The 24,593-nt window shown below is 45.1% G+C and overlaps 1 protein-coding gene across 5 annotated transcripts in view; it reads right to left on the reverse strand.

Annotated features, from left to right (window-relative positions):
- PTPRN2 (protein tyrosine phosphatase receptor type N2) overlaps positions 1 to 24,593 on the reverse strand; it is a 987,645-nt gene that overhangs the window by 596,554 nt on the left and 366,498 nt on the right. For all 5 annotated transcript variants that reach the window (XM_055269741.1, XM_055269742.1, XM_055269740.1 and 2 more), the window contains one exon: positions 3,487 to 3,847. In XM_055269741.1, coding sequence (XP_055125716.1) covers positions 3,487 to 3,847 — 361 coding nt within the window. The remainder of the gene's footprint in view (positions 1 to 3,486; positions 3,848 to 24,593) is intronic.

Here is a 24,593-nt window from a genome sequence, read left to right on the forward strand (position 1 = left end):
TGTCATATGCGTTCAGCCCGCAGCCTCGTTGACTGACTGCTTCTTTGGGAGCGGGTACGTTGGGTCTTCTCTCCCACCCTCTGAAGACTGAACAGCAAGGGTCTCATGTTGGACCCGACCGTGTGGCAGGAGGGTGGCCCTGTTCTCTGACCTGTAAAGAAGTTTTCTGTTCCCTGGCATTATCGCAGGGTCCTCCCTTCCTGCTTGGGTGCAGTTGCTCTTTGTGTGTTGAGAATGTCTAACTAGCTAAGGCCTCTCATTTTGAGAAATCATTGTATGTCTGGATTTGCTTTAGAATCATCCCAGGGCAGAGCAGGGGGCTGTAGTGGGTGCAGAGGAGCATCAGGAAAGCCTGAGAGTCACCGTTTGCGGGAGACAGGTGATGCCTGTACGGGGTTCTCAATATTCTCTGTGTGTTTCGTAGGTGACGCCTGTACGGGGTTCTCAATATTCTCTGTGTTTCATAGATGACACCTGTACGGTGTCCTCAATATTCTCTGTGTATTTCGTACGTGACGCCTGTACGGGGTTCTCAATATTCTCTGTGTGTTTCGTAGGTGACGCCTGTACGGGGTGCTCAATATTCTCTGTGTTTCATAGGTGACACCTGTACGGGGTTCTCAATATTCTCTGTATATTTCGTAGGTGACGCCTGTACAGGGTTCTCAATATTCTCTGTGTATTTCGTAGGTGACGCCTGTACGGGGTTCTCAATATTCTCTGTGTATTTCGTAGGTGACGCCTGTACGGGGTTCTCAATATTCTCTGTATATTTCGTAGGTGACGCCTGTACGGGGTTCTCAATATTCTCTGTGTATTTCATAGGAGATGCCTGTACAGGGTTCTCAATTCTCTCTGCGTATGTCTTATTTGCCGTTTTACATGAGGCTTTTCTAAAGCACACAGTGCAGTTAGGAAGACAGTTTTTATCAGAGTATCACCAGCATTGCAGGGTAGCTCAGGAAGAACGCCAGGCACATCGTGCAAATCGGAGGGATCACGGAGAGTGGAGAGAGCACGGTCAGGACGCTTGTTCTGAAGATCCACACCCCAGGGTGTGGAAGGAACGAGAAGGCGCCAAGGCAGGGAGGCGAAGCTCCCGAGGTGCCTAGGAAAGGCACGCAGAGCAGGAGCGCGCACGTAGGGAGGGCACGCAGAGCAGGAGCGCGCGCGTAGGGAGGGCACGCAGAGCAGGAGCGCGCGCGTAGGGAGGGCACGCAGAGCAGGAGCGCGCGCGTAGGAAGGGCTCACAGAGCAGGAGCGCGCACGTAGGGAGGGCTCACAGAGCAGGAGTGCGTCGTATTCTCTCTGTGAGCTCACCTTCACCTGGCTCTCCAGCTGGGTTTCCCTCCCTGTGATGGGGGCGAGGATGTTTACTGCTTTCTGTTCCCAGTAATGAGGACAGAGGTGAACGGGGCTTTTTAAGCTGTGAGAGATGGGATAGGAGAGAGAAAAGGGAGGTTAGAGAAGGAAGAGGACGACCGAACGTGACCCCACTAGAGGGAGTACAGAGGTGAGAGAATGCAGGTAGAGGGGCAGCCGGCGTCAGGGAGGGGCACGGAAGGCTGGGATGAGAAGCTGAAGGTCACCTCAGCCATGTATTCACCGCCTGTGGCCAAGGGCTGAGGCCACACTGAGCTGGAGGAGAACAGGAAGCTCGGCCGCTACATGGACCCAAGGTCGCAAGTGAAGACCCCCGATAGCATCCAGTACCCACAAGAGCACAGGAGGCAGTGAAGACCCTGATGGTGTCTAGTACCCACAAGAGGCAGTGAAGACCCCCTGATAGCGTCTAGTACCCACGAAAGCTCAGGAGGCAGTGAAGGCCCCTGATGGTGTGTCAGTACACAGACAGCGCAGGAGGCAGTGAAGAACCCCGATGGTGTCTAGTACACAGAGAGCACAAGAGGCAGTGAAGAACCCCGATGGTGTCTAGTACACACAAGAGGCAGTGAAGACCCCTTGATAGCGTCCAGTACCCACGAAAGCTCAGAAGGCAGTGAAGACCCCCGATGGTGACTAGTACCCACGAGAGTGCAGGAGGCAGGACCATCAAGAAAAGGGGTTTCTGGGAGTACAGCATGGCTTAGAACAGAGGAGACGTCACCCCAGAGGGAGAGGTGCTGGAGGGAAAGTGGCCACTCCAGGCGGGCAGCTCCCATAGCAAACAGCACAATCAATGCTCCAGCAGCGTTCACTCAAGTGCAGCATCGGCCTCCTCCGCCGTCCTTCTCCTCCAAGACAGGAACAAGGAGAAAGCATCGGTAATGGTCACACGTCCTTCCCTCTAATTGGAATTTCACATTCCTTCTATTTAAAAACTGCCATAACGGCTGCATGAACAAAGAAAGAGCAAGGGCAGAAGAGCTCCCGGCTGTAGACAGCGGAGAAGCTGACGCTCGCTCTCAGCGGCTCCCATTCAGCCTTCACTTAAGGAGCAGAGAGCGCTCACATAACGCGATGCTCAGGCAATGTTTGTGAAAACCGTTATCTACTTGATTTTAGTATTTGTTATCTCCAAAAGGGAAGTCATGTTTTATCAGAACCCACTGCAGGATGGTCTTGGGAAAGGGCTGTTGGGAAATAAATGGGTTGCAATCTTCTCCATATCACAGAGTCACAGGAACCTGCAAACGCCCTTCTCCCCTGGGCCCGCCCTGACGTGGGTTAACTCAGGGAGCGACACCGGAAGCCACGGTCTTGGCACAGCAGTCACCTCGAGTCCGACACTGTTCACCCAGCCCATGGTGAGCAGCATGAAATCCAGACAGGGGGCTTTGGAGGACGTGGCAAACCGCCATAAATATGGGCTATGGCCACATGCTGGGCCACAGGGAGGAGTGAGTTCAGCGACAAAGGACACTGGACTTAACGTGTTCAGAGTCAATTTTCCAAAACAGATATGGACGACACAAGCTGTGGGCCAGACCCGTCCTGAAAGCCATGCTCCCTGCCCCATCCATCAGCTTCAGCAGTAAAATTGTGAAATCATAAAATCTGGGGAAGGGATGAACAAGAAGTGAGAAGGGAACACGCACTGTCCCCAGACCCTCAGGAGCAACTCCTCCCACTAGCTGCTGCATTCATCATCCCTAGACCCTCAGGATCATCTCCTCCTCCCGCTGGCTGCCACGTTCACTGTCCTCACACCCTCAGGATCACCTCCCCCTCCCACTGGCCGCTGTGTTCACTGTCCTCACACCCTCAGCAGCGCCTTCTCCATCCCACCCTCAGGATCACCTCCCGCCTCTCACCGGCCACTGCGTTCCCAGGTCATGAAATGACCACATACTCCTTCCCAGCACAGAGAGGGTATGAGGACCGAAGGGACCCTTCCCCACATGGTGCCCCATTCCTGCCACGCATCCTCAAGGGGAGTGCGGTGTGCAGACCCCACATGTGGGAAGAGCATGGTGCGTCTGTCACTGGGAGGGGCTGGACACAGGGCAGTCAGCAAACGAGAAAAACCACACGGGGCTGGCTCACCATCGCCTGTGCTGGAGGGGTCTTCAGGGTCTCCCAGAGGTGAAGGCCACTTCTGGGGAGTGGCTGGTGCCAGCAAGGGCCTAGGCATTCTTGAGGGTGCACGCAGAAGGTACTGTGGCTCCAGGCTGCCCTCCCCGGGGGGAGCTGGGGGCCTTCGGGCAGCATAGGCACCAAGGGCCGCCATCAGATGGTGTCTGTCCACACCACTGTCCATCTTAGGGCTGAGCTCATCTGGCTGGAGCTGGCTGAGGGTCCGTGGCAGGAGGTCCTCAGGGAGCTGGGCCCGGGGCCCAGGAGGGTAGGTCAGTGCAGATGTGTGGGCCACATAGGTCAGGATGCTCTCAGAGAAGCGGTCGTCACCCTGGAGGGCAGGAGAGCAAAACAGAACAAGAGTTGCATTTCCATTATCAGCTGGGGGCACCAAGATGCCCTTCGGTCTCAGTTTTCAAGTTCCTAAACAGCCCTGGACATCTCTGAAATGTAAAGCCAAAACAGGACTCTCATTTTCACTCTGACCAACCCAGGTCCCTATTTCATATTTGTTCCTGCATTATTTTTAATAACAGCTTTATGGAGATAATTCACCCACATCAGCAGTTTTTAGTGTATTCAGAGTTGTGAAACATCACTGCTAAGTCCAGAACATCCGCATCACCCGAAAAGAGACTTTGCAGTGTTCCCGTTCCTCCCTCCCACCCCGACACTGGTCATTCGCTTTCAGTCTCTATGCATGAGTCTCTTCTGGATGTTTGGTGTAAATGGAATCACACCACGTGTGGCATCTGTGCCTAGCTCATTTCCCTAAGCGTAATGTCCTCAGGTGCACCCATGCTGATGCTGGGGCATGGGCCAGGACATCCTTCCTCTTTAAGGCAAGTACTATCCCACTGCATGTATATCCCACATTTTAAAAATCCACCTATCAGTTGATGGACATTTGCTTTTTTCTACCTTTTGGCTATTTTGAATAATGCTGCTGTGAGTATTCATTTATGAGTCTTTGTATAAATGTGTTTTCAGTTCTCTTGGGTTTATTCAAGGATGTTTCATGGTAACTCGACATTTAACTGACTGAGGAACTCCCAAGCTGTTTTCCAGCACAGCAGCACCACAAACAATCTCACCAGTAATGCATGCAGATGCCAGTTCCTCTGCATCTTTGCCAACACTTGCTACTTTCCTTCTGTTTTTATTATGGTTGTCCTAGCGGTTGGAAAGCAATACCGTGCTGTGTCACTTGCATAATACGCTGAGCCTAGTATGTCCTGCACCTGGAGCCTCCAACTCAGCTTTAACTAAAGGTCCTTTGCATAGCAGCTCGGAGTTACTGCATTCACAGCGATGAGAGGAGCTGCTCCCAGGCACATTCATGAGGCTCTGCAGTGCCTCCCTGTTGGCTAATAATGCTGCATCTTTGCATGCCCTTATTGACCACTCCTACATCTTCTCTGAAAAAATGTCTGCTCATATTTTTTGCCTGCACTGGTCTTTATTTTAAGCCTGAAAACTGCTCCCCAATAGCTGAATCTCTTTCAGCAACCCTCAGCAGAGGCCTCAAGTGCCTTGTCTGGAGGTCTTCATTCCAACTTCTTTACTGATGACTTCAAACATGTTTGTCACCTGCTCTTTTAACTGCAATGTTCTGCAGCAGGGAAGATGCCAGGGTCTCTTGTTCGATAATTACCTATCACATCATTTACTCATCAATGCCCTGGCTAACAGTCTTTCATGGGATTTCTGTCTATATTTTCTCCTCACTCATTTAGTAAAATTCCCTAAGAGGACATGTCCTCATCACACTTTGTGTCACTAGACAAACCAAGGCCCAGCTGTCCTCACCTCTAGGGCAGCTGTAAAAATGTGAAAAGTCCCCACATTCTACCTCTGACTTGGGTTTCATCAAAATGTCATGGACAAGCTGAGTATGAATAATTTCCAGCTTAGAGACTTTTGAATCCTGGACACACAAGCTGAGCTCCCTGGAGGCGTGCATGGGTGTGTGGACAACCCAGTTTAAAATCCATCCGTTCATATTTTCTACTTGCACTTCCTTCGGGCACCTGATCAATGTCGTGTCAATGGAGGTGGACACCTCAGCACTAGCTAAAGGCGTGCAGCCATCACTGACAGTAAGGTAAGGGGGTCCAGCTCCTGAGTCTGGCTATTTCCGAAAATATTTGGGTTCATGCTCTGGGTTAGATTTTTGAGTAGCAACCTGGGAGTTGGGAAGTGGGTTGATATAGGTTGGGGTTTTTTGTTTGTTTTTGGGGGGTTTTTTGAGACAGAGTGTCCCTCTTTCACCCAGGCTGGAGTGAAGTGGCGTGGTCTCAGCTCACTGCAACCTCTGCCTCCTTGGTTCATGCAGTTCTCATGTCTCTGCCCCCCAAGTAGCTGGGACCACAGGAACACACCACCATACTTGGCTGTTTTTGCGTGTGTGTGTGTGTGTGTGTGTGTGTGTTTTAGTAGAAATGGGGTTTCACCATGTTGTCTAGGCTGGTCTCGAACTCCTGGCCTCAAGTGATCCACCTGCCTCAGCCTCCCAAAGTGCTGGGATTACAGGCGTGAGCCACCGTGCCCGGCCAGGTTAAATCAGGTTCTAATTTCAGTTCTCATATATGAACTTGGATAAATCACTTGACCCCTAGAGACTCAATTTTCTTCTGTCAAAAAAGGAAATCGGACATTATCTCTAAGATTTTTTTTTTCTTTTGAGACGGAGTCTCTTACTGTCATCCGGGCTGGAGTGCAGTGGCACATCTCGGCTCACTGCAACCTCCACCTCTGGGGTTCAAGTGATTCTCCTGCTTCAGCCTCCTGAGTAGCTGGGATTAAAGGTGCCCATCACCACACCCAGCTAATTTTTGTATTTTTAGTAGAGATGGGGTTTCGCCATGTTGGCCAGGCTGGTCTCGAACTCCTGACCTCAAGTGATGGGCCTGCCTCAGCCTCCCAAAGTGCTGGGATTACAGTCATGAGCCACTGCGCCCAGCCATTATCTCTAAGATATTTTAATTATTATTTCTAAAGTGATGTGACTGTAGCTATCATCCAAATTGTTTAATTTTGTCCAAGGACTAGCTGAAACCAACTATTCTTCCCTTAAGAAAGAGAATACGTGAGAGAGCCAGAGTGTGAGAAAGAGAGAGAGCGAGCGAGTGAGAGACAGTGAATGCCACCACAACAAACAGCCCCTCCAGCAATTCCCCACAAATTGGGTGTAAGTGTCAATCTCCAGCTCAGCCTGCACTCCCTCTTGCAAAGGCTGTCTCTGAACACCTGGTCAGCCACCGTGCTGGGGGGTGGGGATCTGTGTCCAAATCCCCGTTATGTGCCTGCAAGCGGCTCTCCCCTCATTGCTATGAATGCAGTAACCTGGAGCTTCCACTCGAAGGGCCTTTAATTAAAGTTGAGTTGGAAGCTCCAGGTGCAGGACTGACTAGGTTCAGTGCATTACACAATCACAGCAGAGTGTGATCTGTGCAGTAGACTTGGATAAACAATCTATTTTTGGTTTATGTTCTGAATCAAATTAAGGTGAAGAGGAAAAAGAATATTTCAGTAGTTAGCACAAACAACAGAGCCTGTAGAATTAATAGCAAATGTCAGTTTTTGCAAGCCATTCTGGCTACTCAATAGATGATTGCAAACGCTGTGGTGTTCCTCACCAAGGTGAGGTGACCATCCCATAACCAAGAGGGCCTGAGAGTTGGGAACATGGGCAGTGAAGAAAAGTATTCTCACACTGACTGGCTCTTTCATGGTTTGAGGTCCCCAAGGAAAGGGAACTGGCTCTGGAGCTGCCTGGGTTTAAACTACCACCAATGCTACAAGCTTAGTGACGTTTGCTTCAGCACGTTATGTACGTCATCTGTAAAACAAGGATAACAATAATAGTATCTGGCATAGAAGCGTTAATGGCTATGACTACTACTATTATTACTATTATTTACTTTACCTTATTATTCCTTCATATATATATATATATTTTTTTTTTTTTTGAGACATAGTGTCGCTCTGTCACCCATGCTGGAGTGCAATGGCATGATCTTGGCTCACTGCAACCTCCGCCTCCTGGGTTCAAGTGATTCTCCTGCCTCAGCCTCCTGAGCAGCTGGGATTACAGGCACGCACCACCACGCCCAGCTAATTTTTTTGCATTTTTAGTAGAGACAGGGTTTCACCATGTTGGTCAGGCTGGTCTCAAACTCCTGACCTCAAGTGATCTGCCTGCCTTGGCCTCCCAAAGTGCTGGGATTACAAGCGTGAGCCACCATGCCTGGCCTATACCTTCATATCCTTTAAAGCAGTCAGGAAATCCATATCTCAACTGAAGAGGAACTATCCAATTAGACTTTTTCTTCTACTCTCAGCTCGGAGTTTAAAATTCTGTGACTCATTTTCAAACCCCCTGTTGTGAAGATGTTTTCAGTCTCAGTTCAACATACCAATAAAGGAAGGTTTCCTAAGACAATGTGGAATAATTTTTAAGACCGTAGCTGCCCAAACCTGGAAATTAGCAGCCTAAAGGCATGGACATGGACCAATTTCCAGTACATGCGATGGACATTCCTGTGCATGAATTCTTCAAACTATATGTAAGAGAAATCCGGCTGAGCGTCTCTGGGGTAGCCCAGCTATAGGTATGAAGCATTTGAGAGCTTCTGCCAAAGTCTGCTGACATTTAAGCTGACATGATATTCTACTGGGAATATTCTTCAACCCACTGCATTTCCATACGAGGAGAAGCAGAACCCACTCGCCCACACACTGAAAAAGTCAGCAGGAAAGAAGGCTTACTGAGAGACTGGCCCAATCCTGTCAGCTCTGTGTAACTTGTGTAAGTTTGGACCAGTTATCTAACCTCTTGAAGCCTCATTTTTACCACCTGCGAAACTAGAAAAATAATTCTGTTTTCTTTAAAAGCCACTGTGAGGATTAGGGAGCGTATAGGTAAAAGTGCCTTGCTCAGCACACAACTCAGAGGAGGAACTTGATAAATGGCAGTCATCAGCAGTATCATCATCACCATTAGTGTCACTGCCACCATCCACAACAGCATCCCCACCATCGTCATCTTCACCATCCACAGCACCATCCCTACCATCATCACCCTCACCATCAGCATCATCCCACCATCAATAGCAGCATCCCCACCATCATCACTTCCACCATCAATGACAGCATCTCCACTATCTCCACCATCAACAACAGCATCCCCACCATCATCATTCCACCATCCACAGCAGCATCCCACCATCATCATCTTCACCATCCACAGCAGGATCCCCACCATCATCTTCACCATCTACAGCAGCATCCCCACCATCATCATCTTCACCATCCACAACAACATCCCCACCATCGTCATCTTCACCATCTACAGCAGCATCCCACCATCCACAGCAGCATCCCACCATCATCATCCACACCATCCACAGCAGCATCCCACCATCCACAACAGCATCCCACCATCATCATCTTCACCATCCACAGCAGCATCCCTACCATCATCATCCTCACCATCTACAGCAGCATCCCCACCATCCACAACAGCATCCCACCATCATCATCTTCACCATCCACAGCAGCATCCCACCATCATCATCTTCACCATCAACAGCAGCATCCCCACCATCATCATCCACGCCATCTACAGCAGCATCCCCACCATCCACAACAGCATCCCACCATCATCATCTTCACCATCCACAGCAGCATCCCTACCATCATCATCCTCACCATCTACAGCAGCATCCCACCATCATCATCCACACCATCCACAGCAGCATCCCACCATCCACAGCAGCATCCCCACCATCATCATCTTCACCATTCTTAGCAACATCCCACCATGAACAACAGCATCCCACCATCAACAGCAGCATCCCCACCATTATCACTTCCACCATCAACATCATCCCTGCCATCATCACCCCAACCATCAACTTCCCACCATCATCATCATCAGCAGCAGCAGCAGCAGCACCATCATCATCCACACCATCCACAGCAGCATCCCCACCATCAGTGTCACCCCCGCCATCAGCATCATCAAACCTCTACTGCTGCTGTGTGCCAAGCCCTGGACTTCTATGAAGGAAGAATAACTCAGATGTGGCCCTGTCCTCAAACATCTTGCAGACTGAACTAGGAGTTGAGTCATAGACATTAACAACCGTAATTGAAAGAATGCTATTACAGAGGTTCAGAAAAGCAATCCTGGTTTTGGAAGAATGTGATTCTCTTCAGCTGGAGGAAATCAGAGCTGCTTCCTGGAGCCAGCTGATGCAGTTCACAGAGCCACGCCCTGCACTGTACCCCTCAACTGTCAAACAGTGACACTGCTGAAGAAGTGACTCTCCTCGCTCCCAACTTTACTGGGGCCGGGAGTACCAGAGCTAAAAATCAGGCCTCTTCCTTTGACAAGCATGCCTCTCCTGGCGATCCATCCAGCCCAGTCCCAAAGGCACAATTGTGAGTTCAGGCTGACAGGAAGGCCTGGAGGCCCGGGGAGTCCCACACGCCGGGAGACGCTGAGTGGAGGAGACTCCTGTGTGTGCCTCGGTCTCTGCCCGTGCTCATCAGCTATTCTCCTGCACTGAGGATCCAAAACAAATTAGGAAGCCCAAGTCAGGACATCTTTTGACCACATAACACACGTTTTCTCCCTGTCTCACCGCCCGCAGGCAGCACTGACAGGCACATTGATCACGGCGTGCTTGCTGCCGGCCTGACAAAGCACACGGCCGCAGTGCTGTTCGCAGGCTTCCTAATGAGCTGGCACCGGATGTGGCCAGGTTTGGGAGCTGAGGTGGGAACGCTGCAGCTCCGGCTCCGGCTCGTGAATGTGGGGTTGGGATGACTTCACTATGCCTTTCTGTCTCGGGCCTTAAAGAGGTGATTCTGGCAGCTCATTTATTTTCTCTGTCTCTCTCTATGTCTCTGTCTTTGTCTCTGTCTCTGTGTATCTCTGCCTCTGTCTCTGTCTTAACACAGTAGAAAGTGTCAGTGTTTAACAGTGCCCAGGCTCTAAGTGGCCCACTCATGTGGAGGGGAAATAATTGTGGTGTCGTTCTTACTGACAGCGCCGTCGCCAAGACAAAATAACTTTTTTGCATTCAGGGAAGCAGGGGGGTCTCACACGAGCGTATACTGTGCTATCTCTGCAGCCAAGGTATAGAGCTCTCAGATTGAAAAATAAGACCTCGAACAGTTTTTAGAGTTCCCAAAATCTATGAGGTTGAAGAGGTTAAGTCCTAAACTACTTAGGATCAACAAATTTGTAGCGAGTTGACAGTATCACGAGGTGCCAATGTGAACTCCTGGATATCTGTTAATGATGATGCATTCTGAGAGTCTGGAATTATCTGAAGACTCGTGACACCGTGAGGCCAGTGCTGCTCTCAGCCTGCCCTGCTCGAGACTCGTGACACCGTGAGGCCAGCACTGCTCTCAGCCCGCCCTGCTCGAGACTTGCGACGCCCTGAGGCCAGTGCTGATCTCACCCCACCCTGCTGAGACTCACCACATCATGAGGCCAGTGCTGCTCTCAGCCCGCCCTGCTCAAGACTTGCTACGCCATGAGGCCAGTGCTGTTCTCACCCCACCCTGCTGAGACTCACGACATCGTGAGGCCAGTGCTGCTCTCAGCCCGCCCTGCTCAAGACTCGCTACGCCATGAGGCCAGTGCTGTTCTCACCCTGCCCTGCTCGGAGACTCGTAATGCCGTGAGGCCAGCGCTGCTCTCAGCCCACCCTGCTCTGCCCGCCACTCTTCCTGCTGTCACTCTTCTGGCTCCTGTTTGCGTTTTGGCCTTTCCAGAAGCTGCACCCAAAAGCCTCCTACCTGGCAAGTGAAAAGCACAGGGCATGATTAAAGCAGCGAGTTCCAATCCATGTCCCGTCCACCTTGGTCTGGGGTTAGAGGTCAGTTGACTCATAACCACCTGGAGGATAGAGGGACAGTCATCGCCACGGGGCTCTTATTCACTGAGTGCTACACCAGGCTGTTTTCAGCTTTACATGCCTTAATTTTCTCTAACCGTTTCAATGACTCGATGGTACAGACATGATTACCCACATTTTGCAAATGAGGAAAGAAGATCCCGCAGTGAGGAAAGAAGATCCCGCAGTGAGGAAAGGGCAGAGCTAAGACGCAGCCCTTCTCCCTAGACTGTGTGTGTCTGTCACATCTCAGACACCAAACACGCCAAGAGAACAGAGGAACCGTAAGCAGGTCTGCTTCCATGGAGCAGAGGTCTGGGTGTGGAGGGACTGCTAGTGCATGGCGGGTGGTACCTGTCACTGCGAGTGTTCAGTGGAGGCCAGGGACAGGATTGTCTGGGAGGAAACCAGGGGTGACAGTCAGGATCATGGTGGCCAGCATGCATCAACCTGCTCTGCCTCAGACGGTACTGTCTATGCTGGGAGCAGAACACCATGCCCTGGGGCAACTTTTCCACCAGAGCTCCACTTCCCACCAAAGGTCGTGAGAACAATCGCATGAGGGGGCAAACTTTTAAAAAAACTCAAATGAACATCGTGAATGTGGCATCCAACATGTGGAGGCCACGGTCCTCATCGCTATGTGCCTCTGCACCTGCTCCTCCAGGCAGCATGGCTAAGCAGAGGGCTGTGAGGGAAGCTGTGCTATCTCTGCAGAATCTCTGGTGGTCCCCCTCCAGAAACAGGGATAGGGGAAGGTGGGCTTGTTGACCACATCTGGGTGGTGACAGTTTGGGGCTGTTCTGGATAAAGCCACTGTGGGCAGTCACGGGCCAGCCTTCCTGTGAATGCAGGCGTCCCTCCTCTTGGATAGACATCGAGAGGGGAACTGCTGAGTCCAAGGACAGACGTATCTTAGCCTTTAAGCAGCTTCCAAATACAGGTTATAACAGCTTGCATTGCATTCCTACTAATTTGAGAATTTCTATGTCCTCATCAAGAGTTGGTTTTATAGATTTTTTTAAATTTTAGCCAATCTAGTGACATGAAGTGGTTGTTCTTTATGGTTTTGTGAATAAGGATGCTCAGCACATTTGATGCCTTCATTGGCCATTTGTATATCTTTTTATGAAGTATCTGTTCAAAGTTTTTATACATTTTTGCGTGGGATTGCTTGCCTCTTTTCCTTTTGGAGCACTATTGAGGTATAATTGACATACAATAAACAGTACAGGAGGCATGACAATGAACATGTCCGTCACCCTGAATACATCCTGGTGCCCCTGGAGACACTGCCCTCTCCCGTCCCTGTCCACAGCTCCAGGCAATCCCGACCAGCTTTCTGTCCCTTATAACCCAGTTTGCATTTTCTACAGCTTTCCAAACTGGAATTATAACAATAGCTCCTCTTTTGTCTTTCGGTCAACAGAAATGAGACTCACTGTGCTGTTTCATGCATCAACAGCTCGCTCCAGTTTATTACTGAGTAGCATTCCACTTTGTGGATCAAACGAAATTTCTTTGTCCATTCACTTTCTGATAGACATTTGGGTTTTTTCAGTTGTGGGCATTTACTACGAAAGCTACCATGAAGATACATGTGTAAATCTTTGAATGCACACATGCTTTCATTTATCTTGAGTAGAAGTGGGATGGAGGGATCACAGGCAAGTAGACATTTCACTTTTGAAGAAACTGTCAAGACGTTTTCCAAATCGTTGTTAATGTTTTACATTTCCACTGGTGGCATATGAGAGGTCCAGCTCCTCCACCTCCTTGCCAATACATAGGATGGTCAGTTGTTTGTTTTTTTTTAATTTTAGCCATTCTTATAGGTTTGTAGTGGTATTTCACTGTGATTTCAATTTTCATTTCCATAATGAGGAATGATACTGAGTATTTCACATTAAATTATTACTCATTTATCCTCTTTGGTGAAGTGTTTATTCAAATCTTTTTGCCCATTTTTTAAATTTCAATAGCTGTTGGGGTACATATGGTTTGGTTACATGAATGAATTTAATAGTGCTGAAGTCTCAGATCTTAATGCACCCATCATCCAAGTAATGCACATTGTACCCAATATGTAGGGGTTTTTTTATCCCTCTCCCCTCCCACCCTCTCACTTCTGAGTCTCCAAAGTCCATTAGATCATTCTGTCTGCCTTTGCATACCCATAGCTTGGCTCCCACTTATAAGTAAGAACATAAGGTAATCAATTTTCCTTTGCTGAGTTACTTCACTTAGAATGATGGCTTCCAGCTCCATCTAAATGGCTACAAGAGACATTATGTCATTCTTTTTCATGGCTGAGTAGTATTCCATGGTGTATATATATGCCAGGCTGGAGTGCAGTTGCACAATCTCGGCTCACTGCAACCTCCACCTCCCAAGTTCAAGTGATTCTCATCCTCCAGCCTCCTAAGTAGCTCAGACTGCAGGAACCTGCCACCACTCCTGGCTAAATTTTTGTATTTTCAGTAGAGAAGGGGTTTCACCATGTTGGCCAGGATGGTCTCGATCTCTTGACATCGTGATTCACCCGCCTTGGCCACCCAAAGTGCTGGGATTACAGGTGTGAGCCACTGCATCTTTATCCACTCATGGGTCAATGGGCACTTAGACTGGTTCCATATCTTTGCAATTGTGAATTGTGCTGCAATAAACATATATCTACAGGTACCTTTTTGATATATTGATTTCTTTTCCTTTGGATACTCAGTAGTGGGATTGCTGGATCAAATGGTAGATCAACTTTTAGTTCTTTATGAAATCTCCATACTGTTTTCCATAGAGGTTGTACTAATTTAAATTCCCACCTGCAGTGGATAAGTGTTCCCTTTTCACCACCACAGTCATACCAACATTTATTGTTTTATGACGTTTTAATAATAGTCATCTTGTAGGAGTATGGTGGTATCCCATTGTGGTTTTAATTTGCATTTCCTTGATGATTAGTGATGTTGAGCATTTTTTTCACGTTTGTTGCCCATTTGAATATCATCTTTTAAGAAATGTCTATCATGTCATTTGTCCACTTTTTAATGGGATTATTATTTTTTCTTGCTAAATTATTTGCGTTCCTTGTAGATTCTGTATGTTGGTCCTTTGTCAGATGCATAGTTTGCAAATATTTTCTCCCATTCTGTGGGTTGTCTGATAATTTCTTTTGCTATATGAAGCTTTTCAGTTTAATTAGGTCCAATTTATTTTTGTTTTAGTTGCATTTGCTTTTGGGGTCTTACCCATGAACTCTTTGCCTAGGCCCATGTCCAGAAGATTTTTTCCTGGTTAATCTTCTAGAAGTTTTATGGTTTCAGGTCTTAGATTTAAGTTGTTCATCCATCTTGAGTTGATTTTTGTATAAGGTAAGAGATAATGAGGTAGGAGGCAGAACTCAACTTCGGAGCAGGGCTTGGTTACTGAACCAAATTGAGGACTAGTTAAAACAGAGCCAAGGAGGAAGCAGCTTTCCATAAGTCACACCCACCAATATGCCATGTCAGCTTACCCTTGCCATGGCAACACCCAGGAGGTACTGCCCCTTTCCATGGCAATGACCTGATGACCCAAAACTTACTACCCCTTCCCTAGAAATTTCTGCATAAACCACTCTTAATCCTCATGTAATTAAAACTGGCTATAAATATGACTGCAAAGCTTCCTTGAGCTGCTACTCTCTGCCTATGGGGTAGCCCAGCATTGCAAGAGCAGTCACAGAGCTAAAACACTGCCAGAGCTATAACACTGCCTTTTCAATAACGTTGCTTTCTTCTATCTCCAGCTTGCCCTTGAATTCTTTCCTGGTCAAATGCGAGAACCCTGGTGGGCTAAGCCCCACTTTGGGGCTCCTTACCCTGCATCAGTAGAGATCCAGTTTCATTCTTCTACACGTGGCTATCGAGTTTTCCCAAAACCATTTATCAAACAGGTGTCCTTTCCCCAGTTTATGCTTTTGTGTGCTTTGTGGAAGATCAGTTGGTTCTAAGTGTTTGGGTTTATTTCTAGGTTCTTTATTCTGTTCCATTGGTCTATGTGTCTACTTTTCTACTAGTACCATGCTGTGTTGGTAACTCTAGCCTTGCAGTATACTTTGGAGTCAGGTAATGTGATGCCTCTAGATCTGTTCTTTTTGTTTAGGATTGCTTTGGCTATTTGGGCTATTTTTTGGTGCTATATGAAAATAATGTTGGTATTTTGATAGGAATTTCATTAAATCTATAGATTGCTTTGAGCAGTGTGGCCATTTTCATGAAATTCTTCTAATCCATAAGCATGGTATGTGTTTCCATTTGTTCGTGTCATCTACAATATATTTCAGCAGTGTCTTATACTCCTTATAGAGATCTTTCACCTCCTTGGTTAAGCATATTGATAGGTATTTTATTTATTTTTTGAAGCCCTTGTACAGGGGATTGAGTTCTTGATTTGATTCTCAGCTTGGTTATTCTTGGTGTACAGCAGTGCTACTGATTTGTGAACATTGATTTTGTAACCTGAGACTTTCCTGAATTCGTTTATCAAATCTAGGAGTCTTTTGGAGGAGTCTTTAGGGTTTTGTAGGTATAACATCGTATCACTGGCGAACAGCAATAGTTTGACTTCCTCTTTTCCAATTTGGATGCTCTTTATTTCCTTCTGTTTTCTGACTGCTCTGGCTAGGACTTCCAGTACTATGTTGAATAGAAGTGGTGAGAGTGGGCATCCTTGTCTTCTTTCAGTTCTCAGGGGGAAGGCTTTCAACTTTTCCCCTTTCTGTATGATGTTGGTTGTGGGTTTGTCATATATGGTTTTTATTATTTTGAGATAAGTCCCTTCTGTGCTGAGTTTGTTGAGAGTTTTTATCATGAAATGATGCTGGGTTTTATTGAATGCTTTTTCTGCATCTATTGAGATGATCATGTGGTGTATGTTTTTAACTATGTGATGTATCACATTTATTGACTTGCATGTGTTAAATCATCCCTGCATCCCTGGGATGAAACCTACTTGATTATGGTGTATTACCATTTTGATGTGCTGTTGGGTTCAGTTAGCTAGTATTTTTTTAACTATACTTTAAGTTCTAGGGTACATGTGCATAACGTGCAGGTTTGTTGCATATGTATACATGTGCCATGTTGTTGTGCTGCACCCATTAACTCGTCATTTACATTAGGTATATCTCCTAATGCTATCCCTCCACCATACCCCCACCCCATGACAGGCCCTGGTGTGTGATGTTCCCCTTCCTGTGTCCAGGTGTTCTCATTGTTCAATTCCCACCTATGAGTGAGAACATGTGGTGTTTGGTTTTTTGTCCTTGCGATAGTTTGCTGAGAATGACGGTTTCCAGCTTCATCCATGTTCCTACAAAGGACATGAACTCATCATTTTTTATGGCTGCATAGTATTCCATGGTGTATATGTGCCACATTTTCTTAATCCAGTCTATCATTGATAGACATTTGGGTTGGTTCCAAGTCTTAGCTATTGTGAATAGTGCCACAATAAACATACGTGTGCATGTGTCTTTATAGCAGCATGATTTATAATCCTTTGGGTATATACCCAGTAATGGGATGGCTGGGTCAAATGGTATTTCTAGTTCTAGATCCTTGAGGAATTGCCACACTGTCTTCCACAATGGTTGAACTAGTTTACAGTCTCACCAACAGTGTAAAAGTGTTCCTATTTCTCCACATCCTCTCCAGCACCTGTTGTTTCCTGACTTTTTAATGATGGCCATTCTAACTGGTGTGAGATGGTATCTCACTGTGGTTTTGATTTGCATTTCTCTGATGGCCAGTGATAATGAGCATTTTTTCATGTTCCTGTTGGCTGCATAAATGTCTTCTTTTGAGAAGTGTCTGTTCATATCCTTTGCCCACTTGTTGATGGGGTTGTTTTTTTCTTGTAAATTTGTTTGAGTTTTTTTGTAGATTCTGGATATTAGCCCTTTGTCAGATTAGTAGATTGCAAAAACTTTCTCCCATTCTGTAGGTTGCCTGTTCACTCTGATGGTAGTTTCTTTTGCTGTGCAGAAGCTCTTTAGTTTAATTAGATCCCATTTGTCAATTTTGGCTTTTGTTGCCATTGCTTTTGGTGTTTTAGACATGAAGTCCTTGCTCATGCCTATGTCCTGAATGGTATTGCCTAGGTTTTCTTCTAGGGTTTTTATGGTTTTAGGTCTAACATTGAAGTCTTTAATCCATCTTGAATTAATTTTTGTATAAGGTGTAAGGAAGGAATCCAGTTTCAGCTTTCTACATATGGCTAGCCAGTTTTCCCAGCATCATTTATTAAATAGGAAATGCTTTCCCCATTTCTTGTTTTTGTCAGGTTTGTCAAAGATCAGATGGTTGTAGATGTGTGGCATTATTTCTGAGGGCTCTGTTCTGTTCCATTGATCTATATCTCTGTTCTGGTACCAGTACCATGCTGTTTTGGTTACTTTAGCCTTGTAGTATAGTTTGAAGTCAGGTAGCGTGATGCCTCCAGCTTTGTTCTTTTGGCTTAGGACTATCTTGGCAATGTGGGCTCTTTTTTGGTTCCATATGAACCTTAAAGTAGTTTTTTCCAGTTCTTTGAAGAAAGTCATTGGTAGCTTGATGGGGATGGCATTGAATCTATAAATTACCTTGGGCAGTATGGCCATTTTCACAATATTGATTCTTCCTATCCAGGAGCATGGGATGTTCTTCCATTTGTTTGTGTCCTCTTTTATTTCATTGAGCAGTGGTTTCTAGTTCTCCTTGAAGAGGTCCCTCACATCCCTTGCAAGTTGGATTCCTAGGTATTTTATTCTCTTTGAAGCAATTGTGAATGGGAGTTCACTCATTATTTGGCTCTCTGTTTGTTATTGGTGTATAAGAATGCTTGTGATTTCTGCACATTGATTTTGTATCCTGAGACTTTGCTGAAGTTGCTTATCAGCTTAAGGAGATTTGGGGCTGAGACGATTGGGTTTTCTAAATATACAGTCATGTCATCTGCAAACAGGGACAATTTAACTTCTCCTTTTCCTAATTGAATACCCTTTCTTTCTCCTGCCTGATTGCCCTGGCCAGAACTTCCAACACTATGTTGAATAGAAGTCATGAGAGAGGGCATCCCTGTTTTGTGCCAGTTTTCAAAGGGAATGCTTCCAGTTTTTGCCCATTCAGTATGATATTGGCTGTGGGTTTGTCATAAATAGCTCTTATTATTTTGAGATACATCCCATCAATACCTAATTTATTGAGAGTTTTTAGCATGAAGGGCTGTTGAGTTTTGTCAAAGGCCTTTTCTGCATTTATTGAGATAATCATGTGGTTTTTGTCTTTGGTTCTCTTTATATGCTGGATGATGTTTATTGATTTGCATATGTTGAACCAGCCTTGCAAAGAAAAGAATTTTCAACCCAGAATTTCATATCCAGCCAAACTAAGCTTCAAAAGTGAAGGAGACATAAAATCCTTTACAGACAAGCAAATGCTGAGAGATTTTGTCACCACCAGGCCTGCTCTACAAGAGCTACTGAAGGAAGCACTAACCATTGGAAAGGAACAACCAGTACCAGCCACTGCAAAAACATGCCAAATTGTAAAGACCATCAATGCTAGGAAGAAATTGCATCAACTAATGAGCAAAATAACCAGCTAACATCGTAATGACAGGATCAAATTAACACATAACAATATTAACCTTAAATGTAAATGGGCTAAATGCTCCAATTAAAAGACACAGACTGCCAAATTGGATAAACAGTTAGCTAGTATTTCGTTGAGGGTTTTTGCATCTATGTTCATTGGGGATATTGGTCTATAGTTTGCTTTTGTTCATTATTTTATCCCTGATTTTAGTATCAGAGTGATACTGGCTTCATAGAATTAGTTAGGGAGGATTCTCTCTTCCCTGATCTTTTGGAATAGTTTCAGTAGAATTGGTACCAATTCTTTGAGTGTCTGATATAATTCAGCTGTGAATCCATCTAGTCCTGGGCTTTTTTTGTTGTTGGCAATTTTTTAAGTTACTGATTCAATCTCACTGCTTGTTATTAGTCTGTTCAGGGTTTCTATTCCTTCCTAATCTAGGAGGATTGTATGCCTACAGGAATATATTCATGTATTCATTTCTTCTAGATTTTCTAGTTTGTGTGCATAGAAGTGTTCATAGTAGTCTTGAATGATCTTTTGTATTTCTGTGGTATAGTTGAGCTTATTTGAATCCTCACTCTTCATTTCTTGAATTAATCTAGCTAATGGTCCATCAGTTTTGTTTATATTTTCAAAAAACCAATTTTTTATTTCATTGATCTTTTGTATTTCTTTCTTTCTAATTGATTTAGCTCTGTTCTGATCTTTGTTATTTCTTTTCTTCTTCTATCTTTGTGTTTAGTTTGTTCATATTTCTCTAGTTACTTGATGTGTGACATAAGGTTGTCAATTTGGGCTCTAACAGACTTTCTGATGTAGGCATTTAGCACTGTGAACTTTCCTCCTAGCATTGCTTTTGCTGTATCCCAGAGGTTTTGATAACTTGTGTCACTATTATCATTCATTTCAAAGAATTTGTAAACTTCCATCTTGATTTCATTGTTAACCCAAAAATCACTGAGGAGCATATTTTTTGATTTCCATGTATTTGTATAGCTTAAAAAATTCCTTTTGGAGTGGATTTCTAGTTTTATTCCACTGTGGTCTGAGAAGATACTTGATATAACTTTAATTTTAAAAAAATTATTGAGACTTGTTTTGTAGCCTAGTATACGGTCTTTTTTGGTTCATTACTTTTTCTTCTAAAAAGATGGGATACACATGCAGAATGTGCAGGTTTGTTACATATGTATATGTGTGCCATGGTGGTTTGCTGCACCTATTGACTTGTCCTCTAAGTTCCCTCCCGTCTCCCCCCAACCCTCAACAGGCCCTGGTGTGTGTTGTTCCCTTTGTGTCCATGTGTTCTCACTGTTCAACTCCCTCTTATAAGTGAGAACATGCAGTGTTTGGTTTTCTGTTCCTGTGTTAGTTTGTTGAGGATGATGGCTTCTAGCTTCATCCATGTCCCTGCAAAGGACATGATCTCATTCCTTTTTATGGCTGCATAGTATTCCATGGCGTATATGTACCACATTCTCTTCATCTAGTCTATTTTGGAGAATGTTCCATGTGCTCATGAAGGGAATGTATATTCTGCAATTCTTGGTTAGAATGTTCTGTAAATATCTGTTAGATCTATTTGTTCTAGAGTGTAGATTAAGTCCACTGTTTCCTTGTTGACTTTCTGTCTCAATGATCTGTCCTGTACTGTCAGTGGAGTATTGAGGTCCCCCAGTGTTGGCATGTTGCTGCCTATCTCACTTCTTACATCCAGCAGTAATTGTTTTATGAATCTGAGAGCTCCAGCATTTGGTGCATATAAATTTAGAATTGTAATATCTTCTTGTTGGATTGGCCTTTTTATCATTATTTAATGACCTTGTCTCTTTTTACTGTTGTTGCTTTAAAGTCTGTTTTATTTGATATAAGAATGCTCCTGCTCACTTTTGGTTTCCATTTGCATGGAATATCTTTTACTACCCCTTTACCTTAACTTTATATGCATCTTTATGTGCTAGGTGAGTCTGTTGAAGATAGCAGATATTTGGTTTGTGTCTTTGTATCCATTCTACCAATCTGTTATATTTTAAATGGAGCATTTAGGCCATTTACATTCAACACTAATATTGAGATATGAGATATTGTTCCAGTCATCATGGAGACAGGAAGTGTGGCTTTCAGACCACATCTATCCCAGTCCAGCAGCAAAGCCAGCCAGCCTCCCAGATCCTGTGCTTGTGGCTGCAGCGTGCTTCCCCCTCCCCGCCGTGTTATGGCCAAGGGAGTTTGTCCCTACTCAAGATTAGATTGCAAATTTCAGTTGGGAGCTTCTCTCAACCTGTGGCCACAGACTGTGTTGGCTGCCAGACTTCCGCAAGGTCCCCAGTGAGGCAGAATGGATTCCCCAATCCATGCTGGAGACTGGGAATGCACACAGGGCTCTTCCTGCTGCTTCTCCTACTTTATATTCTCCACTGCTCCCTAAATCAGGGTAGGGTTAAGGTCCCGTCCCCATGGGCTGAATTCCCCGGTGGGGATGCATATCTCAGAGGCAGTGTCTTCCCCTCACACTGTGGGGCTTACAGTTCTCTGCTTGGCTAACAGTGTAGGCTGCAGCCTGCCACTTCTTTCAAAGGTTCTGTGGTTTCTTTCAGTTTTTCTGTCAAGTTCTGGTGTTGCTTCTTGGAAAAAAGTTTACAGTGTGAATCTTTACACACTATTTTGTCTTTCCAAGTGGGAGAGGCATGCTAACACTGCTTCCAATCCACTGTCTTGAAAAAAAAAAAAATGCCTGTTTTTAATGTGCTGCTTTTTATTTTAGTTTTTAGAGATTTTTATACATTCTGAAATTTTTTATCTTAAAAAGTACTATTTGCAAGTATTTTTCTAAGTTTGTGGCTTGTCTTTTCATTCTTTTGTGTGTCTTTTGAAGAAGTGTCTTCTTTTGAAGAAGAAAATTTTTAAATTTTGACCAAGTTCTAGTTATCAATGTTTTTTTTAAGGATTGTGTTTTTGTGTCATATTGATACTAATTTGGAGGTAATTTCCACCTTAACACTACTGAGTCTTTAGACACATGACCATGCATATATCACTATTAATTTGTCTTATTTTTCTCATCAATGTATTGTAGTTTTCATTGTACATTGTCTTACACATATTTTAGATTCAACCTTAATTAGTTCATAATTTTTGATGGTACTATAAATGATATTTTTAAAAATTCATATTTGTTGCTAGTATAGAGAAATAAATTAATTTTTGTGTGCTGACTTTGCACTCTATAGCATTGTTATATTTACTAGTTTTAGTAGCTTTTCTGTAGGTTCTACCAAATTTTTGACAAAGGTTATCATGTAATCTGAATGCCTCTCATTTCTTCTTGTTTTATTGCACTGGCTAAGATCTTCAATGAAACAGGTGGTGGATCACCTCAGGTCAGGAGTTCGAGATCACCCTGGCCAACATGGTGAAACCTAGTCTCTACTAAAAATGCAAAAATTAGCCAGACATGGTGGCGGGTGCCTGTAATCCCAGCTACTCAGGAGGCTGAGGCAGGAGCATCACTTGAACCCAGGAGGCAGAGGGTTGCAGTGAGCTGAGATTGTGCCACTGCACTCCAGCCTGGGCAAGAAGAATGAACTTCCATCTCAGAAAAAAAAAAAAAGATCTTCAATGCAATGTTGAATAGAAGAGGTAAGAGCAGACATCCTTGTCTAATGCCAGATTTTAAATGGAAAGCATTCAGCCCTTCACCATTTGATGTAATCTTAGATGTAGGTTTCCGTCATGGATGGATGGATGCTGGGTTTTGCCAAATGCTTTTTCCAGTATCTACTGAGACCATCACATGGTCTGCTACTATGGTGAGTTATGTTGGTTGATGTTTAAATCTTTGACATACCCTGCATATCTGGGATAAATCTGCCTTGATTATGATGCAGTATTCTTTTTTATATATTGTTGAATTTGATAAAAATTGTTTAGAATTTTTGTTTCTATATTTCTGAAGAATAATAATCTGCAGTTCTCTTTTAAAATCTTTCTCTGTATGATTTTGATCTGTTGACATTTGTGGACACTTATTTTATGGCCCAGCATTTCATCTAGTTTGGGAAATATTCTATATAACATACTTAAAAAGAATGTGTGTTTAGCAGTTTTTAGGCATATCATTCTATAAACATCACTTAGCTTAGATTGGTTAATGCTGTGGTTCAAATCTTCTCTATCCTTACTGATACTTTATCTATTTGTTTAATCAGTTACTGACAGAGGAGAGTTTCAATCACTAATGATCATGATCGACCTGTATTTTTCTCTCTTTAGTATTCTCATATGTTTCCTTTATGTATTTGAAGCTCTGAAATTGGTTCATAAAATTTTTCTATAGCATCTTGATGAATTAACCATTTAGTCATGATAAAGTGTCTCTATCACGAATAACATTATTAGTCTTGAAGTCCACTCTGTCTAATATTAACATGACCACACCAGCTTTCCTGCCTTTCGAGTTTCCATCATACACATTTTCCGTCCTTTGGGTCTAAGTTCCTTCTTTGTCCGGGCTGGGATCTGGGCTCCAGTGAGACTCAAGATCCCTTTATGCTCTGCACTCAGCCGCCAGGTTTCTGAACCATGGGGGAGCTCTCTCTGCTTTATGGTCCAAGTGTCAGTTTGTGAGTTTCTGAAGATCTCAGTCCGACCCTGGCTTTCTGCACCCTTAGAAAGATGCAACAGATCTTTTTCTACCATGCTTCCTTGTCCCCAGCCTTCAGAAGGCCACGTGGGGCCCTCTGTAGAGGCCTGGTGCTCCCTGGCAGGATTCCTCCCAGCCCCTCCCTCCTCCACCCCTGGTGCCCCATCTCACATACTCAGCGAGAGCCCACAGGAAACAGGTGGGGGTGCAGACACTCGCTGTGCACAGCCTGTCTCTCAAATCGGTTCCACGCACCTCAAGAGCTTCTTAAAATTTAGGCCGAATTCTCCCCACTTCCGGTGACTGGCTTCTGCTTATTCCACTGCAATGCTCATGAAAGAAGCTGTGGTCTCCTCTCCCTGGAATGGGTTCATCCATCCCTTTCTGGAATGCAGTTCATCCTCTTTTCCTGTGTCCTCAGCTCTGGCGGATTTCTCCTGGGGCTCAGTGGTGCTGTTGGGGTGGGAGGGGGATAGTCTCCTGGCAGATTTCTCCCGGGGGCTCACTCATGTGGTTGGGGTGGGAGGGGAATGGGCTCCTGACATTCTGCACCCTACGTCCATCATATACCTGCAGGAGGTGCCTCCTGGTCGTCCCCCAAAGCCGTCCTCTCGGAAGCCTGCCTGGGCCACCTACCCCCTCTGGCATGACCACGCCTCGGCCCACCTGCACCCTCTGTCAGGAGCCCACCTGGGCCACCTGCCCCCTCTGGCATGAGTGCGCTTTTACTTTCCGTGTTCCCTCCATCACAGCACTTGCTTTAATTTTTTAATTGTATTTTTTGCTTGTTTGTTTTCTCCCTCCTACCCAGTAAAACTGTAAAACCCTAAAGGGCAGAAACTAACTTTCCTTAACCATTTCATTAACCCTGCACCATTTCTTGTATGTTAAATATGTTTTTTA

Source organism: Symphalangus syndactylus, chromosome 6, assembly GCF_028878055.3.
Source record: "Symphalangus syndactylus isolate Jambi chromosome 6, NHGRI_mSymSyn1-v2.1_pri, whole genome shotgun sequence".
In the NCBI taxonomy this organism is placed as follows: domain Eukaryota; kingdom Metazoa; phylum Chordata; class Mammalia; order Primates; family Hylobatidae; genus Symphalangus; species Symphalangus syndactylus.